The sequence below is a fragment of the Centroberyx affinis genome, unplaced genomic scaffold (genome assembly GCF_046629955.1).
Source record: "Centroberyx affinis isolate AG114_WGS23_722 - 3 ecotype Tasmania unplaced genomic scaffold, CSIRO-AGI_Caff_v1 ptg009474l_1, whole genome shotgun sequence".
Lineage (NCBI taxonomy): Eukaryota > Metazoa > Chordata > Actinopteri > Beryciformes > Berycidae > Centroberyx > Centroberyx affinis.
This window is the reverse complement of record NW_027284543.1, coordinates 138,123-157,995: the sequence shown is the minus strand read 5'-3', so window position 1 is coordinate 157,995 and position 19,873 is coordinate 138,123. Positions and strand designations below refer to the sequence as shown.

The 19,873-nt window shown below is 43.5% G+C and overlaps 1 protein-coding gene across 2 annotated transcripts in view; it reads left to right on the top strand.

Moving 5' to 3' along the window:
- The window catches only part of ago3a (argonaute RISC catalytic component 3a), a 38,736-nt gene extending 19,608 nt beyond the window's left edge, over positions 1-19,128 (top strand). Inside the window, exons 5-19 of one of the 2 annotated variants that reach the window (XM_071514655.1) lie at positions 713-849; positions 3,449-3,583; positions 3,739-3,826; positions 5,164-5,311; positions 5,600-5,719; positions 7,669-7,791; positions 9,046-9,179; positions 10,171-10,355; positions 10,864-11,023; positions 11,343-11,433; positions 11,567-11,761; positions 12,432-12,566; positions 13,233-13,334; positions 13,726-13,925; positions 14,163-19,128. In XM_071514655.1, coding sequence (XP_071370756.1) covers positions 713-849; positions 3,449-3,583; positions 3,739-3,826; positions 5,164-5,311; positions 5,600-5,719; positions 7,669-7,791; positions 9,046-9,179; positions 10,171-10,355; positions 10,864-11,023; positions 11,343-11,433; positions 11,567-11,761; positions 12,432-12,566; positions 13,233-13,334; positions 13,726-13,925; positions 14,163-14,271 — 2,062 coding nt within the window. In that variant the 3' untranslated portion in view covers positions 14,272-19,128. Of the gene's footprint in view, positions 1-712; positions 850-3,448; positions 3,584-3,738; positions 3,827-5,163; positions 5,312-5,599; positions 5,720-7,668; positions 7,813-9,045; positions 9,180-10,170; positions 10,356-10,863; positions 11,024-11,342; positions 11,434-11,566; positions 11,762-12,431; positions 12,567-13,232; positions 13,335-13,725; positions 13,926-14,162 lie in introns of both variants that reach the window. The other variant, XM_071514654.1, reaches the window with a different exon arrangement.
- Positions 19,129-19,873: the final 745 nt, after the last annotated feature.

The following is a 19,873-nucleotide window of genomic DNA, read 5'->3' as shown; positions in this document are numbered from 1 at the left end:
ATATCAACACTCTGATCCCAACGGAAATCAAATATGGCTTATGTGTGATCTCGCAGTATTCCATATTTGACCTCATACCATCTTCACTCGATATCACTTTCCTAAGCCCCGGCAAGAGCACAGTCGAACACAATATCAGAGGTGCTTTAATGAAAATCGGTTTCCAAGCCATTATTAAAAAGTGGGCCTATCGACACCTTTCATTTGGCTCTGTTTGCAGGAGCCTGGGGCCGGTATTGCCTTGGCACCGTGACAGATTGTCAGTCTGGGATTCACAGAGAAGCGTGTAGCCCATGTACCGTTATTAATGTGGCTCCTGTGCAGAGCGATAAGAGGTCGATGAGGCCAGGCGGCCGGTGTCGCCACCCTCTCATTTCATTGATGTAGTTTCAGCCTGTATTGAAGAGCAGCTCGATGTGACACTGTATAAACAGCCATTGACCTACATTATCAATCCAGGTTGTGTCAACTAATACTAATTCCCCATTTCCTGTCATCTCCTGAGTCCTGCCCCCTCCCCTGCTCCATGTTCTCATTCTGGCTTAATTAATTTCACTCTTTTTCAACACCTAATTTTTTTTTATCACCCTTTCATTCCTGTATTCTCTTTTCTTTTCTCTTTTCTTTTATTCTGTCACCCCCCAACATCGTTTTTTTTTTCTTTCCTCTTGATTCTGGCTCAATCCATCCATCCATCCATCTCTCCATCCAGGTACACTCCAGTGGGTCGTTCCTTCTTCTCGGCTCCAGAGGGCTATGACCACCCCCTGGGCGGTGGGAGGGAGGTGTGGTTCGGCTTCCACCAGTCTGTGCGCCCCGCCATGTGGAAGATGATGCTTAACATTGACGGTGAGAACCAAATTGCAGTGTTTGCTTTACATTCATTTAGCTGCGATGGCCCCCCCACAGCTGGAAAATTGCTCTCACAGCTAGAATAATGTAAATGCAATCAAAGTTGCCTTATTGCTCAGCCTGCCTCAAAAATAATAATTACGTTTGTGAATACAGCACAGTTGTCCATATATCCAAACAACCAAATATTCACAAGATTGTCAATGTTTTATTTGCAACACAGAAATTGTTTTCTCTGTTTCCTCTTTCACAGCCGAGGAAATGTTGGAAATTAGATTTTAACAATTGAACAGATAGAATAGAATGACACACAGGTCCCCCATAATGGTTGGTATCTTCAGAACATTTTTAGAGAATAAGCTGTACTTGAGGAAATTTGATATCTGAAGACATGATCTAACCCTGCATGCATGAATTGCTAATGCCTCGCTCAGGAGAGTGCTGCCCATTGGAGATGGACAAGGTGACTGTCTGAAGCACGCTCTGATGACCTGGAATAGCATTCTTCAAGTGCAGTGTGTTATTATTTGTGAAAAATGTCCAAATGTCTGAGAATGGGTGGCAGAGAATGTGTTTTGCCATGTGCACACTGCAGGAGGTTGTCCGAGACCAAGTCCCTGTTGATGAGAGGGAGGGTAGGAGTGTGTGTGTGTGTGTGTGTGTGTGTGTGTATGTGTGTGTGTGTGTGTGTGAGTGAGAGTGTGTGAGAGAGAGAGAGACAGAGAGAGAGAGAGTGTGTGTGAGTGTGTGTTAGAGGAACTTGGAGGGAGGTGGGTTCTTGGCTGTATGGGAACTGACTAGTCGGTTGCTGTGGAGACGGGGCAGCATGTGTGTGTGAGTGTGTGTGTGTGTGTGAGAAAGAGAGTGAGTGAGACTGGTGGGTGGTGCTGGGGTCAGGAGGGTAGCTATGTTGAGGGTTTTCTTGAGACAGCGTTTGTTTAGCTCAGACCGTTTGAAGGCTCTGTGTTTGAATCTCTGTCTGTCCGTCTCTCATTTTCCCGCCCTCTCAGCCTCGGAAATCAATTGGCCCCCTCAAGTGTCTCTTCCACCCTCTAACAGCAGGCTAGAAGAAGTCCAACCATCTGCAAATCATTCTTTTCTTCTTCTTCTGTTTGCCATTGTGTACTCAAGCAAAGAAAATGTGGGAGCATGAAAAGGGCGCCAATTGGGTGCCAATAAGCAAACTATTTATTTATTCGCATGCGCATGCAGACACACACACACACACACACACTCCCTCCCACACTTGGTTTCATAGGAGACCAAAAGTGTATATATATAGCGAATAGTTTTGATTACAGAGAAATGAAACCTCTCAATTTTACATTTACATTTATGACTCATAGACACTTCTAAACAGAAGTCAAAACAAAACGGAGCGTGGGAAGGAAATAATTAGAAGTGATGTAACTTCCTAGCGATGGTGAAGCGCTCTCATGTCACACGGGGCAGTCCAGAGGTGTCAGAGTGTGTGTGTGCACGGCAGTCACCTGCGCTCTTGTCATGTATTATTCCCACCAGCTCACTCAGGGATGTGTGCTTGCAGTGCTATCGTCGCCCACGCTGTCAGAAAGGGGCATCTCAAGTCACAGCGGCTGAACCAGATTGATTGAACAGTTGCTTATCTCAACACCTCTCTCTCGCTCTCGCTCTCTCTTTGTCTCTGTCTCTGTCTCTGTTTCCACTTTTGGATCTCTCTGGATTTTGCATTGCTTTCTGTCTTATTTGCTCTGGCTTTCTCTACATCTCTGTTTCTCTCTCATGTTCTCTGTCTTGCTCTACAGTCTCTGTCATATTTTCATTTCTCACTACCTCAGTGTCTTTGTCCTTGTGGAGAAAGTTTGGTATCAGGAAGGGACAGCCCACTGTTGAAAATAAGAAAATGTCCACACAGACTGCACTTCATGCAGTACATTTTTCTTTGATGGAAACAAAAGCACATTAGTGACACTTAACATTCATAATGCCAGAAGAAGCACTTCGTAACAGCTACATCGCACATTCACAAACAATCCTTATGTCAACTTTCATCAGGTATTCATGTATTATGTAATTTGAGACATGGCAACAAAACAGTGTGTCACTTTATTGAGTGAAAATTTCAAAATAAAAGTTCTCTGGCAGCTGCCATTTTGAACATATGGTCATATGAATGTATTATAAACCTGTGTTCATGTAAAGTGTTACAGAACGCATGAGGTCACCCTTAAATTCACCCCAACAGTCTGTGTCCTGCATAATGCCAAAGCCTCGAGACACCCAGAAGACTAAGATGCCAGACCCTACAGAAGCCATTTTACTGCATAATATTTCAGGCTCTGTTGAGTTTTCCTTCTGAACTATGCTTGAGCTATTGGCTATGAAACATATTAGCCTCTCATTTAAATATCTATATAACTATCAGATAGCTGCAGCCAGTTACTGTATAAGCTAATGTGTAGGTTCATGGGCTCACATCATGGTATCAGACGATCTTTTATCTCAAATTGTTGTTCATCAATGTACTTGTGGTGATAGTACAGCATATGTTCCATGTTATCTTTTTTTTTTCTATGTGATTTTTTTGATTAACCCTTGTCTTGGATCTGTCTTGCAGTGTCTGCCACGGCCTTCTACAAGGCCCAGCCAGTCATCCAGTTCATGTGTGAAGTGCTGGACATCCACAACATAGACGAGCAGCCTCGCCCCCTCACAGACTCGCACCGGGTCAAATTCACCAAAGAAATCAAAGGTGAAAATGCACGTGTTCGCTGTGTCTGTGTGTGAAAAGGACAGTTTATATAAGACTGATAAAAATGTGTTTGTGTGTGTGTGTGTGTCACATCTAGCCATTCACACGCACACCTACGCCACTCCCAGGTCCCAACGCTTTCTGTTATTCACCAGGTCTGAAGGTGGAGGTGACGCACTGTGGAACCATGCGGAGGAAGTACCGCGTCTGCAACGTGACCCGCCGGCCTGCCAGCCATCAAACGTGAGTCAGTCTCCGGGGCGAGGGAAGAGGAGACTCTGGGTGGAGTAAGCGGATGGGTTGGGGGAGGGGAATGCGGACCAGGAGAGGATATGATCACCGATTCAGCACCAAACCACATAATGGCTGACTCATCGGACAACCAATTGGTCAACATTAGTCATCCGTTAGTGAAGTAGCTGTTGTATGCAGCTGCTCATCTGCTGTATTTATCATCTAGATAAGAGTGCTATGCTGTGTTTTTATTCATGGCAGGCTTTTACATCACAACACAGCCATCACAGAGGGTGATCCATGTTCATGGCAATGTGCCACACTAGTAGGAAATGCTTGATATGCCATGAGAATACTATGGGTAAAGCAATTTTTAAAATAATGTTCATTAGTGGTTGTGCAGTTGTGAGGTTTAAAAGTCCATAACCTTAAAGTGAATATCTACCTTAAAATGTAATTGATGCATGCTATTGTGTCAATTACTATTGGTGGACATGAACAGTTTACTCCCAAAGCTACAAATCAGATTGAAGTCTGTCATGTATGATGTCATCGAATGGCAACACCTGACGGTGAACTGGAGACCGGACTTTTTGGACCTCATAGAATGTCTGTTTACACTTTTACTTCCAAATGTGCTTTTTCTCATTGTAGTGCCATCAAGTATGAATCAGAAAATGCAATACCCCCATAACATGCCTCAGGGTGATGTCATTCTGTCCACCAAGTTAGTTTCCCCTTCAGTCAACTGAGCAGTTACAGGATTTTTTTCTTAATGAGTTTTAGCTTTCTTAGATCTATGTGAGAGACTTGCTGATGGTCATAAAAATAGCATAAATAAAGACTGCGCAGTCCGAGACAATACAAATTATGTTAGAGTGGATTTCCCCTAACATGTAAATCTAGTAAACTCTAGGAATTCAATTAAACTACTGATAAACCCCAACCCTTACCATCATAGGAAGCGAAACCAAAACTTGCCTACCAGCCATACCTTACTAAAAATAGAACAATGAAATCTCCCAAAGCTGTGTGTCAGGTTCTCCACAATCTATAGGAGGCTTCAGTGTGATCGGATTAACTCAGATAACCTTGTCCTTAAGTGTTTTTTTTATATATACTGTACAGATGGAGAAATCCAACCTAAACCTTCTTTACCCTCCTAATGATATGTTTGCACTTTCCTGCTCTGTTCTCACAAATCCTGAAGAAATATGGTAGCAAGCCAAAACACATTGCTGTGCCACTAATTACACATGTTGGTATCATAAAATAAATGAAGCTGATTGAGTTGTCCTCAGTAGTGCAGTCTAGGTTTTGACATGGGTGTGCTCTCTTCCCCCCAGGTTCCCTCTGCAGTTGGAGAACGGTCAGACCGTAGAGCGCACTGTAGCCCAGTACTTCAGGGAGAAGTACAACCTGCAGCTTAAGTACCCACACTTGCCCTGTCTACAGGTGGGCCAGGAACAGAAGCACACCTACCTGCCCCTTGAGGTGAGAGAAGACTAGCTATTGGATACACACCACTATTCTTCTTTGCTTTGGGGAATCTTAAATTATCTTAAATTAAGCAGTTTGCAAGTATGGTGAAGTTTGTAGTGAATGTTGTGCTGGGCAGCTCCCAGGTATGACTGTGTGCAAACTGTATGAATATGAGGCAGAGCAACCCTGAAAAAGCTCAAGCGTGCCTAGAAAATTCTTCCCTGGATAAATACTGTTTAAAATTGTTAAAAAACACATATTCTGCCCTTTGTTCAAGGTTTTGCCTCTGTTTCCTTGCAGGTGTGTAACATTGTAGCAGGTCAACGGTGCATCAAGAAGCTGACAGATAATCAGACCTCCACTATGATCAAAGCCACGGCTCGCTCTGCACCTGACAGACAGGAGGAGATCAGCAGGCTGGTGAGTAGTGGAGACACCTGATGGACACTCTGAATACTACTGCATTGTGTAATGTCTGCTGATTAGTAGGCTTTCTTGAGGAAAAAATAAGGCCTCTATTATGTCTAATTTTGACCACTGTCATGTCTAACCCCAAAAAAAACAATTTTGGGTCTTTGAATTTCACCAAACATGACTTTGAAAGTCATTGAAAAGTCTTTGAATTTGATGTCCAAGTGAGTGTGAACCCTGTTATTTACCTGCATTCTTGACCAACTTATTTTGTGTTTTAATGAGTAGTCATTGGGAGAATATAACCTAGGAAGAAGTATGGTTAAAACTGATGCTAGATGTGCCATTGTGTTTGGGCTTTTACCCGGAAAGAATCTCTTATAATGAAATTGTCAGGTCGTCCATAACAGTATACTGAATATATGGAGCATTATTATCATGCAGCAGGTAATGCTGATTTTAGCATGTTAAACTTGGACACAGCCACCTACTTGGACACCACTCCCTTTTTATGGAATGCCATAGTTGCCTGAATTGTCAACACTTCCTTGCCGTGCTGCTCATCTTGATACGTCCTTATCAAATTGTTGTGAAGGCTTTGCTTATTTTGTAATCACCTCTTCCAGATGTTCATTATATATTGTTAGTAGAGGTGAATCCACGCGCTTGTCCATCGCAGATGGTGTTTGTAGACCAGGGCTACCTAGGGTCAACAAAATGTCAGAGCCATAATGGCTTTAATGTGAATGAACCTGCTGCACTGTCTCTGCAGTGTGTTGTCTGGGGAGACACTGACAGAGCGTGCATTGCCTCTGGCCACCATCAGATTAGCAACGCTCATTTAGCTGTTGTTACCTTATTAAACCACCTCTCTCCATCTCTTCAGTCAGGAGCAAAATGACTGGTCTTGCTGACAGGAAATCATGGTAGACATCACTGTGGTGGCGTTTTCATTTAGATGCACCACTGCTTGATACTGACAGGGCATTATGGGTGGATTAGCAGAGGTTGAGAGGTGGAAGAGGACAAAGTAAGCAGATAAGCTGTGTCTGTCAGAACTACACAACAAACTTGGGCATCGTGGCAGCTCAGTGAGCTGGACGGTGTGTCCTGTGCTTGCAACGTCTTTGCGTTTAGGTGGCAACTCGAGACCTTTGTAGCACATCATCCACTTTCCCTTCCATCTCTCCTGTCTCTCAAATTTATCGATGTCCTAGTAAAGCAAAAATGCATAAAAAAGATAATTTTTACTGAAGTAACTCCTTTTAGTGCATAGGGTAGAGACATAAAGATAAGCGATTTCATGGTATCATGAGGGTAACAAACATAAGCCTAAACCATATTCAGGATGATGTCACAAGCACACGGCAGAGAGGGAGGTATTATAAGAGTCCCCCTTTTTACTGCATGCTTGCTGAACTACTGCTGTGCTTTGGCTCACTCCCTAAGAGGAAAAAGAGAGAGTTTTGCTCTCTTTTCTACTGCCAGAAGCTACAGCGATCTGGTAGCTAGTTGTTGGAGCGTCACCAGCGCTGTGTTACAATATACTAATTTCAGTCTATTGTATAACATTCAACAAAGAATTGTCTGCATTACTAGGAGGATAAATGCATAAAGAGGGACTTCTGCAATAGCTAACACTGTATCTGCCTTAGCCTGTTGTACCGCCCATAGCCTGTTGTTTTGGCAGCAAGCCCCAATCCTAGATTTCCCCTCATCCCAGCCTCACATTTGACATTTGACATTTTAGGTATGTAGCAGGTGAACAGGTAGGATTTCAGTGTCTTGCAACAGGACACCATGCTGTTGATAGACATTTAAGCTCTTGCTGCGATCAAACCTGTGACCTTTGGGTCCAGGGACAGCCTCTCTAACTGCTACATCACCCTGCCATCAACTCCCTTCACCTCACCTCATGTTCGCTCTTTCTCACCCTCTCTCTCCTCTCCCCCTTTCAGGTGCGCAGTGCCAACTACGAGGCAGACCCCTTTGTGCAGGAATTCCAGTTCAAGGTGCGCGACGAGATGGCCCACGTGACGGGGCGCGTGCTGCCCGCCCCCATGCTGCAGTACGGCGGCAGGGTGAGCACAGAGCACTTTATGGTACCCTTCCTTTAAATCACGCCCATTCTCTCTGTTTGTCTGACACGCCTCTCTTCTGTCCCCCCCTCGGCCTCTATTCCACACTCTCTGAGGGGAACTAACTCACTGGCTTCTGTTTGGACTTGATGGTCTCAGTCTGTTTGTTTGTTTTATTGTCTGTGGTTGAGTCTCGAAAGTGCAGCCTTTGATTCCTTGTGCCCACGTTATTTGGCACAACAAATAATTTCTCTATCCCTTTTTAATGTGTTTTTTTCTGAGAGGCAAACAGGGCAGGGAACTTTTTGTCCATCAGCCACAGAGGTTGAAATGTTTCCAAAGATCAGCAGTCAATTTCACTCTTTTACCAATTAAAATAGGATAGAATATATATATATAATAGAATAAAAAGGAATACCCAAATGACAATTGGTTGCCAGAGTAGACAAATTTAGCAGATAGAGACAAAAAATTTGTCAGCATTTGTTTAGTGTTAATTTCCCTTCCTGAAGTCAAGAAGATTGAAGTGGAATCAAGTAATTGGTTAAAGAGGCAACTTATTGAGACTGAACCACTGTGTGGATTAACATTATCCATCTCCTTTCTCTTCTAGTCTGGGTAAACAACAGGCAGACACACCTTTACTGTTGTACATTTGGGTGTGTGCATTACTGATAACTATTATGACACTATTGAGCACGCTGCTCTGTGCATGCTACACACACCAAATTGCATTTTACACTGATTTTTTTTAAAGCGTACACTGCACTAGCTTTGCAATAGAATATTAGGTTCACATCCAAACCACTTGATGATATTTGTTTCTTCTCATAGAAAGACAAGATATTTCTCTGGTGAGAATAGAGTTGGTGTATCCATTAAGTTTTGATGTTTTCATCAGCATTTCACATGCTGTTCTCAGCTCAGGCCTATTTGGCTTTTTGTGCATGCATGTTTGTAGAGTCATTTGTGTCCATTATTTCAGTGTGTGTGTGTGTGTGTGTGTGTGTGTGTGTGTACAAAAATGAGTGTTAATATGTTTTGATGTGGATGTAGAATGTGTGCAAGTGGGTTCTGTGGTTTCTCTGGAAGTGTGCGTGTGTGTGTGTGCGTGTGTGTGTGTGTGTGTGTGTGTGTGTGTGCACATGCGTGTGTGTTTTTGACTGTACATGCATGAGTTTGTGTGTGTGAACAGTATGAATGTGAGTGTTTGTGCACATAATGAGTACATGTGGTGAGATTGCGATGTTGTTGCAGAACCGCACTGTAGCCACGCCCAGCCACGGGGTCTGGGACATGAGGGGGAAGCAGTTCCACACAGGGGTGGAGATCAAGATGTGGGCCATCGCCTGCTTTGCCACACAGAGGCAGTGTCGGGAAGAGATCCTCAAGTGAGACCCTGTGTTAATTATATGTCCTGTAGTATTATCAACGGTCCTTCCTGGGTTTCTGTTGTTATTCTGGATGCAGTAGTGATGCCCAGTGATGCCCAAGTATATCTATACTGGGGTTAAAAAAGAAAATACCATGGTACACACTTGTAGATTCCTATCCAAACCATATAGTTTGAGGTGGTTAGTAAACAATCAATTTTGTCTTTTCTGTTAGCCTGGCATGAGGTACCATTTACATATTTTTGTCTCCGTTAATTGTAAACTGGTATGAATTAATAATTTGTCTTGCTAAGAAGTATTGAGACAAGAGTAGCATCACTTGTGAGATACCTCACAAGTTTGCGGATGGCCAGGGTGTATCTACGGCCAGCCTAATAATCTTACTGCACATTGCCTTATGCTGACTGCCAGAAATGTCAAAAAGTCGGAAATTTCAACAGCTACTAGGAAAAATGCAGTGGAACGGCCCTTCAAGGCAGAATTCCAAAATGGAAACTCAGGCATGATTTCTCAACCCTGAGGTTTCCAAGATGCAGTTATCTGACATTACGTTAGATAACATGACAGCATACACCGTAAACACTACACAGCAGTACTTTAAACATGTTTAAGTTGATATACTGATTTTCAGCATTGCATTACCTTGACTTAATCCAAACTGTGGTAAATTGTTAAACAGATGAATTTGAAATGTAAAGTTGCACTTGCTTTTGCAAGTTCTTAGCTAACTAGCTAGCCAACATTGTCAAATATCATTGACATAACATTGACTGTTACATGGGGAACATTGTTGGGCAAAGAAAATGTTGTCGCTGTCCATGTTTATTCCCTGTTTTTTCCGAGCTGGACCACTGGAGGGCACAGAGGTTTTAATTACGACCCACCAGCTGGGAATTTCTGACTTCCATCCTTTGAATGAAATGCAGCATAAGTTAGACCCCTATCCTCCTCACCGTCTCTCCTTCCCTCTGTCTTTCTCTTTGTGTAGGGGTTTCACAGACCAGCTGCGTAAGATCTCTAAGGATGCTGGGATGCCCATCCAGGGCCAGCCGTGTTTCTGTAAATACGCCCAGGGAGCCGACAGCGTGGAGCCCATGTTCAGACACCTGAAGAACACCTACTCTGGACTGCAGCTCATCATCGTCATCCTGCCAGGAAAGACTCCTGTCTACGGTTAGAAAACTACTTAAAAACAATATTATATTAGAGCCCAGAGATGGTCTAGTGGTTAAGACTCCCAGCTGTGCAATCACTGATGCTATTCTGGGATTGATCCTGTGTCTGCCACACAATATTGTCTCCTCAGGTTTCCTAATGTCTCAATAAGGAAAACATACGAAAGGGAGTGTAATTTCTCTTTTGTCTATTATACTTTACTGTACTATGTTTAAATTCCTTTGACAGTAGCTCCTAAACCTTAGAATTATGTTGTTGCTGAATGTTGCTGAAATATTGTACATGAGTGGATTATTATTCTATTGCTTAACTGAATCTCCTAGTAGAGGACTAGTTTTGGCGTCCTGTGACATCCAATATTATGATTTCCTTGCTGCTTTTCCAGTGATTCCAAATATTTGCATGCCGTCAGGTGTTGAGAACAAATACAAAGAGATTAAGAAATTATTCTTTCCTTTTTTTGATGTTCACCTGTGATCTCTTTTCTCATTTTTACCACCCATAGCGGAGGTGAAGCGTGTGGGAGACACCCTCCTAGGCATGGCCACCCAGTGTGTCCAGGTGAAGAACGTGGTGAAGACGTCGCCTCAGACCCTCTCCAACCTCTGCCTCAAGATCAACGTCAAGCTTGGAGGCATCAACAACATCCTGGTGCCTCACCAACGGTCAGTGCAACCACACTGTCCCTCTCCTCATGCTTAGCAATGTTCTAGGAATGCTTTTACTGGTTTAAAATGGTCCTCATGGCATTAATATTTCTACAAATGTTATCATTGCGCTCCAGAATAATTTTATTTACCACATATACAGGAGTTTTCTTGATGATACTGGTGCGGAGACAACACATATAGATAAGAGAGACAATGTATACTGACACACACATGGTACAAGGATGTCAGAACCCGACATACAGTGCAAGGAGACACTGTAAATTCTTGTAACACAACAACCAGTATAATGTTTGTTCTGACTCCTGTCCGGCAGACCGTCAGTGTTCCAGCAGCCAGTTATCTTCCTGGGAGCAGATGTCACTCATCCACCTGCTGGAGACGGGAAGAAGCCCTCTATCGCAGCAGTGAGTTCCTTCTTAATTTTCCACCTTATCCGCAATCGCATGCATTTATGAACTCTCTCTCCCCTTGTGATCTGTCTCTGTCCCTCACTCTCACCCGCTCCCACTCACTCTGCTCCGTCTCCCTCTCTTCCAGGTGGTGGGCAGTATGGACGCCCACCCCAGCAGGTACTGTGCCACTGTGCGGGTCCAGAGGCCCAGGCAGGAGGTCATCCAAGACCTGGCCTCCATGGTGCGGGAGTTGCTCATCCAGTTCTACAAGTCAACCCGCTACAAGCCCACCAGGATCATCTTCTACAGGGACGGAGTGTCGGAAGGCCAGTTCAGACAGGTCAGCTCTCAATTTTGTCTCCCTCTGCACAAACTAGATCAGGGTTGGTGTCAGTGTGCGAAATGAACACGCTGGTTTTGGTGGGTTTTTGTTTTTTTGTTTTTTTTACTGTGCAAGCTACTTTAGCAACTAACTGGCCATCAGCTACAGGTTATTTTCCATTTTAGAAATTCTATCTGGTTGGTAAAATATTGAAAGTGGCAGGAAGACATTTTTGACACTGTGGCTCATACAGTGGGGGAAGTTGGTTTCCTGACCTGCTTGGGGTCAACTCACTTTCAATTTAGTCAAATCAAAATGTAAGAAATAGTTATTTGCTAATGATAAATTATTCATTCTCAAATATTTTTAATAGGAAAGGTAGGACAACCTTCTTATACCAAGTTTTTTCAGTATTTGAATATTGATGCAAATCCTATTCCCACATTAATTTAATTGAAAGTGAATTTGTAGTAGGTAGGTCCATAGAGAAACATGGTAAAGAATCCATTCACTCATCCCTAGACCGTACAATATGACCACTTTGATGGCGAGGACATGATACAGAGGAAAAAAGGATAGGAAAAACTTGCAGTGTTGTGAGAGACATGGGGCATATTATTGCCAGAATTTTCTCCAAGGGTAGATTTTATAAATATTTGAAGCAAAACATTCTTGTCCTCTTCCCTAGGTGCTGTATTATGAGCTGCTGGCCATCCGCGAGGCCTGTATCAGCCTGGAGAAGGAATACCAGCCAGGCATCACCTACATTGTTGTGCAAAAACGCCACCATACACGCCTCTTCTGTGCCGACCGCAACGAGAGAGTGAGTCCCCACTACACACACATACACTCTCTCTCCAGAGTATGACACGGCGATAGTACCCATTAAAGTCAGAACAGTGTGTTATGTGTTAGTCCATATTCGTTTTTTTACACTCCCTTCTAGCACGTTAAGTACTCGAAATGGGCCTCCTTAATTACCTTTGTTGTCAATTGGACTGTTCGCCCTCCTAACCCCTGTAATTATATTCGATTAAAGCATTAGGGCCCAATGCAAACTGAGCGCTCTGGAGTGGCACTCAAGGCCCCCAGAGTAAGACTTGGGTAGTAACAACCTTATTTGCAGTGCAGGCACTTATATACAGAGGGCAAAGTAGCTCTCTAGGGCATTAGGCTTTTAACTGGTTGATTGGGAAGCTCTCGGTACGCCATTGCCTGGACCTGTCCATCAACTATTTCCTTTTATGAAGCGGACAGAATTATTGGGGCTTTCCGACAATTTGTTCACTCCCTGACGTCATTAAGTGACCCGACTGAGGTAAAAGGGTGATTTTTGTTCCTGCTGCTCTGTTCCTGCAGCTTCAATTTTCTCTTCCAGGTATTTTTTTTTTTTTTTTTCTGATGGTGAAAAGTGGAAAAGTCGGTAAAAAAACGCATTAGAAGGGAAAAAAACTGGCCTTAACTTTGAATCCTCTTCACTCCATGTCAGGTTGGACGTAGCGGAAACATTCCTGCTGGTACGACCGTAGACACGGACATCACGCACCCCTACGAGTTCGACTTTTACCTCTGCAGTCACGCTGGAATACAGGTTGGACCATCCGCCGTCTACTCTGCCTGCTGCCACTTAGGCAGTTGTACAATACACTCTCCCCCACTTAAATCTAATTTAAAGCCTCTAGAAGACTGCAGGCTGTGTGCTTTTGTAGAGCTACGCATTGTTACTGATAAGTAGTGCAAAATTTGACTTAAAGACATGAAGAAAGTGCCAGGAAGGAACACAGAAAACGGAAATCCTGCTTGGTGTTTTTATGTTTTGTTTCTTTTTTAAGTGTTTTTTGCCTTTTCCCTTAGTTAATTGAAGATTAATTGATTCTCCTTTGGGAAAAATTGATTAGTTGTGTCTGGGAACCAAGTCCGGTAGTTTCTGGTTTTTAGGTACACATAGAAACCAAATGTGTCATTTAACTCCCCTCTCCCAGGGCACCAGCCGGCCCTCCCACTACCACGTCCTGTGGGATGACAACTGCTTCACTGCTGATGAGTTCCAGCTGCTCACCTACCAGTTGTGCCACACGTACGTGCGCTGTACCCGCTCGGTCTCCATCCCTGCGCCAGCCTACTACGCCCACCTGGTGGCCTTCCGTGCCCGCTACCATCTGGTGGACAAAGAACATGACAGGTGAGGAAGGGAGAGTGCGAGGGGGAGGTTAACTGCAGCTAACAATTATTAATTCTTCTTCCAGTCTGGGTTTAAAGTTCCTCTGTTGGCACATTCTGTTTATTGGGAAGTGTTTGGGTAGTAGTTTTCACTTATTACCTTGCAGTGTGTAACCATTATCTGCATGGCTTTAATATTCGTCAACCACTCTATTTTGAGGATCTCATCATTACCGATCCTCTCCTCTCCACCCCGCAGCGCCGAAGGCAGCCATGTGTCTGGTCAGAGTAACGGTCGGGACCCCCAGGCGCTGGCCAAAGCCGTTCAGATTCACCACGACACCCTGAGGACCATGTACTTCGCCTGAGCTACACCAACCCTCTCCAACCATTGCCACCCGTAACACACATACATAAACACACCTCTCACAAACACACAGACACAACCATGCACGCCTGGCCTGCCAGTCAAGGAGTCCTCATAGGTGCGAGTCCCGCCCACCCACACACCCAGTCAATCCGGACCTGACACTGTGCAGAGGAAGGCAGGGAGGAGGGAGGGGGAGGAGGCCCCCCCACACTGGACTGAGGATGCAAACGCTGCTTTAAAAACAAGAGAGAAACTCAGCACTATTATGCAATATTAAACCAGCCAACTATTTTATTTTCACCCTTATCGGGCCCCCCTATCCATCGCCCCTCCTTCTCCCCCTTTCCCAGTCTGACTCCTTTACTTCTGGTTCAGTGGTTGTTTGTCTTGTTTGTTTGTTTTTACCTCCCCCCCTTCCTAATGTCTGTCCTGCGGTTTGCAATCTGCAAATCTGCCCCTTTGCCATCACATCCTTTACAGTACCTCAAGTCAGTTTGAGCAGCAGCACTTTTGCATTTTGTCAGTTTTACTGTATTTTGTTGTTTTTTCTCCCCCCAATGTTCGAAGACAAGAAGCAGAGAAGAAAGGGTCAGATTCTGGGGTTGTAAACTAGTGATTATGATTTGTTTTTGTATATAGGTTGTTCAGCGCACCACAGGTTCTCCCAGTTGCCACTGCTTTTTTTCCCCTTTTCCTGTGTCCAATCTGTTTTCCCCAGTGGTCACTTTTCACTAGTGTGTCAATCCACCAACAACTACATGTATGGAACAACCTGTTATTTTGAGCACAGCGCCACCTGTAGGCTACAAGGTATAAATACCCCCTTTAAGTCAAAACAAGGGGTTGTATTCTTATCATATGATTTCAGATCAGTTGAGCAGTCAACTGACATATGTAAACAGTGGCACAGATTATATTGGCTGATACTATAATATCAATTGCTCAATAACAGCCATCTATAGGTTTTTATAAAGTATAACACTGTTATGTGATTTTGCTTGTAATTTTACTTCCATCTCACGTGGAACATTTTATGAATCTAACTTTTTAATCATTCTTTCAAGTATTTATTAATTTGCTCAAGCTGGCGAGCTTTTGTTTTTAATATTAGTATTCACCATGCTTTCATTCCCACTCAGCGCTTTCTTTATCTTGCACTCCCCTCTCTTGAGTTTGAGATGGAGGGTAAATTCTAAGTTAAATGACAGATCATGTTGATAGTTTCCTGTAGTGCAATAATCAGTTTAACGAAGGGAAGAGGATTTTTCGGGACTTTAGCAGTGGAAACTCAAAAGAACAGTAGCACATCTCATTTGATAAAAATGAGTGTTCTCGAAGGAAAAGAGAAGTTTCATGCATTGGTCCTCTGAGAGGAGATGGATCAGTTTGGTTTTGTCGTTGTCAGGCAAAAATCTTGTAACTCCAGTTTTGGTGATTTTCATGTTTTTACTTGAACTGAATTTTATGAGCCTTTGTGGGTTGAGAATACTTTATCGCCCTTGGGCATGTGAAACCCTTGCAAAGCCCGTTGTGTAATTTCAAAATTCCTGGTCGTCAGTTTAAACATGAAGCTGTTTTCTTAATTCCTCAGAATTTCCCATTTTGGAGATCAAAGGTTTTCACCTGACAGCAGCAATGTAGAGTATAAAGGCCATAACGGGGTAGTATTCAAGTGCCTGGTGGAAGTGAAGGGTTCAATGGTCAGAAGTTGCATAACTAATTTATGGAGATCCCATTTCAACAGGGGACAAATGATCAAAAGTAATATTCAGACAAATGGACAGTGTGAGATAGTTTGAAGCACGAAAGCTTCACCTAATGCCTCTCTTTCTTCTCAAGAGCTTGGAATTGGAGGTTACTTCTGTCTACTGACTTTTCTATACATCTCATTCAAATCATCCCAAGATGAACATATATATATTGTGTTTGCCTATACAGCAGTTTTAGCTGTTGGCTTTGCTTAGCAGCAGTATTCTAGCAGAGCAGGCTGAGCTGTCTTTTGCTTAATCTTCATCAAACATGGATCCAGCTGCTACATTCTGTTTGTACTTAGAGGGCCAGGTTCATGGACGTAGATTAAGCCTCATCGTAAACTAGATCTTTCAGTAGACATTTCCATTGGAAGGAATTTGTTAGTCCTGGACTGGGCTTAATCCATGTCCGTGCAACCAGCCCAAAGTGAGGTTGAGACTTCAGAACCAAGCCGAGGAGCCAAGTGGGTGACTGGCATTTTCACCAGAAGGAGAGCCGACTTGTTGATGCTACTATGAAATGGCAGGGAGTCTGTGTGGAGTATGGTCACCACTGAGCTCCTGTGTGCCCTTAATGACCTGAAGCTCGTCCGGGGGTGTTGAGACGATAATCTGCACTAAAAGAAGCGTGTGTCGGGACTGAACACAGGCGTGGTGCTATTCTGTCTGAATTTGAATCTGAACCTCTCTGGGTTTCTGCATGGGTATAGTGGGGAGGTTAGAAAAATAAAGGCTAATATAGTAAACCTCGCTCACTGAGGTACATGAGAGGGTCCTGCTGGTGTTGTTAGTGCTGGGGGGGGGCGGGGGCAAACTCTGGATTTAGGATTTTGCTCAGTGGTTAAGGTCAGCAACGAGAACCTGTATACGGTACATGGCTAAATGTTCTCGAGGCAGGGACCGCCCCGTGGACAGCGAGGTATATAACGGTAGCGTCCTGCATCCCCAAGCTGTTGCATTTGACTGCCTTTCCTAGGCTAGCCTCCCGGTGTGGAAGCCAATGGGTTTGAGCCTTCATGATTTTCACTAGTGTCTGAAAGCCTTTTTAAAAAGCCAGATCGAAAGTATATTTGTATTTGTATTTTAAATTATGTAATGCACACCACTTATTTTTGCTAACAGAAAAGTTCTAAAAAATGTAGTCTAGTTATTAATCTTAGTAATAATTGTATCACGATAAGTAATGGTTAAAAAGGTATAATAACAATTTTATTATTGCAATAGACTGTTGACTTGTTCCTGTGTCACTGTATAACGTATAGTGTATCTCTGTACAGTGGTGGGGTTATTCAAATTAGTGACGTGTGTCTGGACTGTTATACTGTTATTGATAGGGATGTGGACTAAACCACCTCTTGCTTTGATTTTGGGAAAAAAAAAAAAAAGCAGAAAGATGTTAAAAGCTTATTTCTCTCCCTTTTCGTAGATGTTCATACAGTCGGAGGTTTGTGCTATAGGAGCGAATCTTGAAACCGTTGAATTCTGAAAGGCTTCGTTGCGAACCTGCCTATTGTGACGACATACAGTAGAATAGAAGTGGAGTCATTTGACATTGAGCAGAATTTCTACTCTTGAATGTTCTCTGGGTTTTTTGTTTTTTTTGTTTTTTTTCAACTGGTGCTGATGCCTGCTCCTTACCGAGAGCGAGAGTGAAAAGGAACGGGCAAGTGGTTTTTGAAAGTGTTGTTGATCTATTTCAAGGACATGTTTGATCAAAGAATAATGTAACAAGGTTAGTTCTCCATGCTTTTGTGTTAAAGCCTGGGGGGATTACGTTGGCTTGCAACCTCTGTTGCTTTCCTCCCCTCTCCTTACCCGAGCCACTTCATGTGCTCACAAATACAAAGAGTTGGCCTCCCGGTAAATCTGCGGTGTGACAAAGCCTATAATCTCATTGTCGCTCCCTTTCCCCTTTGCTCCTGACCGTTTACTCCCTGTGCCAGAGGACTACATTCCACGGCCAGTAGAAACCCATCCGATCCCCCTGGGAGGTCTAAGAAAGATTAGGACTGAAGGACAAAAGTGAGGTTTGGTCAGTACGCGTGTGATGTAGTGGATTCTGTGGTTCATCCAAGCATGGTGCGTGATCTGGTAGGAATCAAGGCTAATGATAGATAGCTTTGTGTGTATGTGGCTGGTTATGCTGTGTGTCGGAGAAGTCGGGCCGAGTGCCGCTGAGGGTCGATGGTGTGTGTGCGAGTCGGGATGCATTTATAACTGACTATCTGCTGTTTCTGATGGATGTCAAAGCAGTTGTGTATAAACTAAACTCTCGAGGGCAATTGAACACATGTTTACATAGCAGATGTGTTTGCCTAGCTTACAACTGAAACATCATCAGTTCTGCTTTGCAAATGTTAGCTAGTGGAGAAGAGACCTAACATGAGCAAGACCATCTGGGGCCTGTTGAAGTGTACAAAGGGATGCTACGACGTTTTGAATTTTAGTTTGGCAATTTTTCTTCAGCAGACACTTGTTACATTGCAGTGAAGAGTCGTGTCCTTCATTTTCACTAAAGTGCTTGTTAGTTTTGTAAGCTCCCTGCATTGAGGGGAAAAAGGTACACTGAGCTCCAAGCTCAATGAGGAATGCTAACAATGCTGACAAGCTTTTTTATGGAAACTGAAGGACAAACATCTAAACGTTTCTCCACCATGCGACAACTGGCTGATGAAGAAAAATAGCCAAATAAACTTAAAAAAAGGTCAATGTCTCCCTTTTTAAACTGAAGTAAAGGTGTATTCCATTTCAAGTAATCAATAAATATCCCTGATTTTGGTTGTTCTCTATTTGCGGTGGAAGGTAGCAATGGAGTGAGAAAAAGTCCACAGAAAGTGCCTTTCCTCTTGATGGTGCTGTAAAATGAAAGACAAAATGTAAAATCAAAGAAATAGAATCTCCTTTTCAAGAACACATTGCAATGCAGGAGTGGCTGCATTTTACACACACTCACAGTACATGTTTATTTTTTAGAGACAGAGATGCAAACTTGCGTTCCTGTATATTAAGCCTACATAGAAATAGAACATATGCCAAGTATATGGTTGTGGTTGAGCTTTCGCTTACTAGTGCATTTAGAGTCTTGGACCAATGGTGTCGTTGGTACAGTGGAATGTGCGTCGGGGGGTGGGGGTGGGGGGGTGGATGGGGGCATAGTTGACACTGGTGTGGTGTGACGCAGCCCGGCCCACGAATGACAAACATAGCACAGCACTTTATAGACTGCCACTCTCACTCGGACACATAGCCAAGAGGTTTCAGTCTCTGTCCCTCCAGTCCCTTCCTCCTGCGCAGAGCAAGAGAGGATCAAAACCTCGGTCTGAACGAGGAGCCGAAGGGATAGTGTAACCAAACAAAGCAGTCGGTCATTAAAAGTGTGCCTCATGCTCTTGTGACTTCGCTGATGGCTCGGTTGAGTCAGCCTTGCTCTTACGGTAGTTGTTTTCCCTCTGAAACCACCACTTTGACACTTTGTTACAGCTGGGGCTGGGCGTCGAAAAGTGATACCTATCAGTACCGTGACGATTTTTGGTATCAACATTTGTAGGCATCCAAAAGTTTCAAAAAAAAGTTTCATAATAGCAGATTCTTGCAAGGTTTTCTTCTTGTTGATGGGCATTTTTACTGAAGAAATCACCTGAGCAGGATCTAATTCTGTTTGAAAAGGCAGATACCATGTACAATTTAGTCTGTTGCACAGTGAAATATGCCTTCCTACAACAAAGAAAGGTAGCGAAAAACGTGTCATTTTACAGCCGGTGTAGACTTTGAATGAATAGAAGCGGTATCAGTATTGAAAATCCTCCTGCGATGCCCAGCCCTAGGAAGCAGCCCGTGGTATGCTTTCAT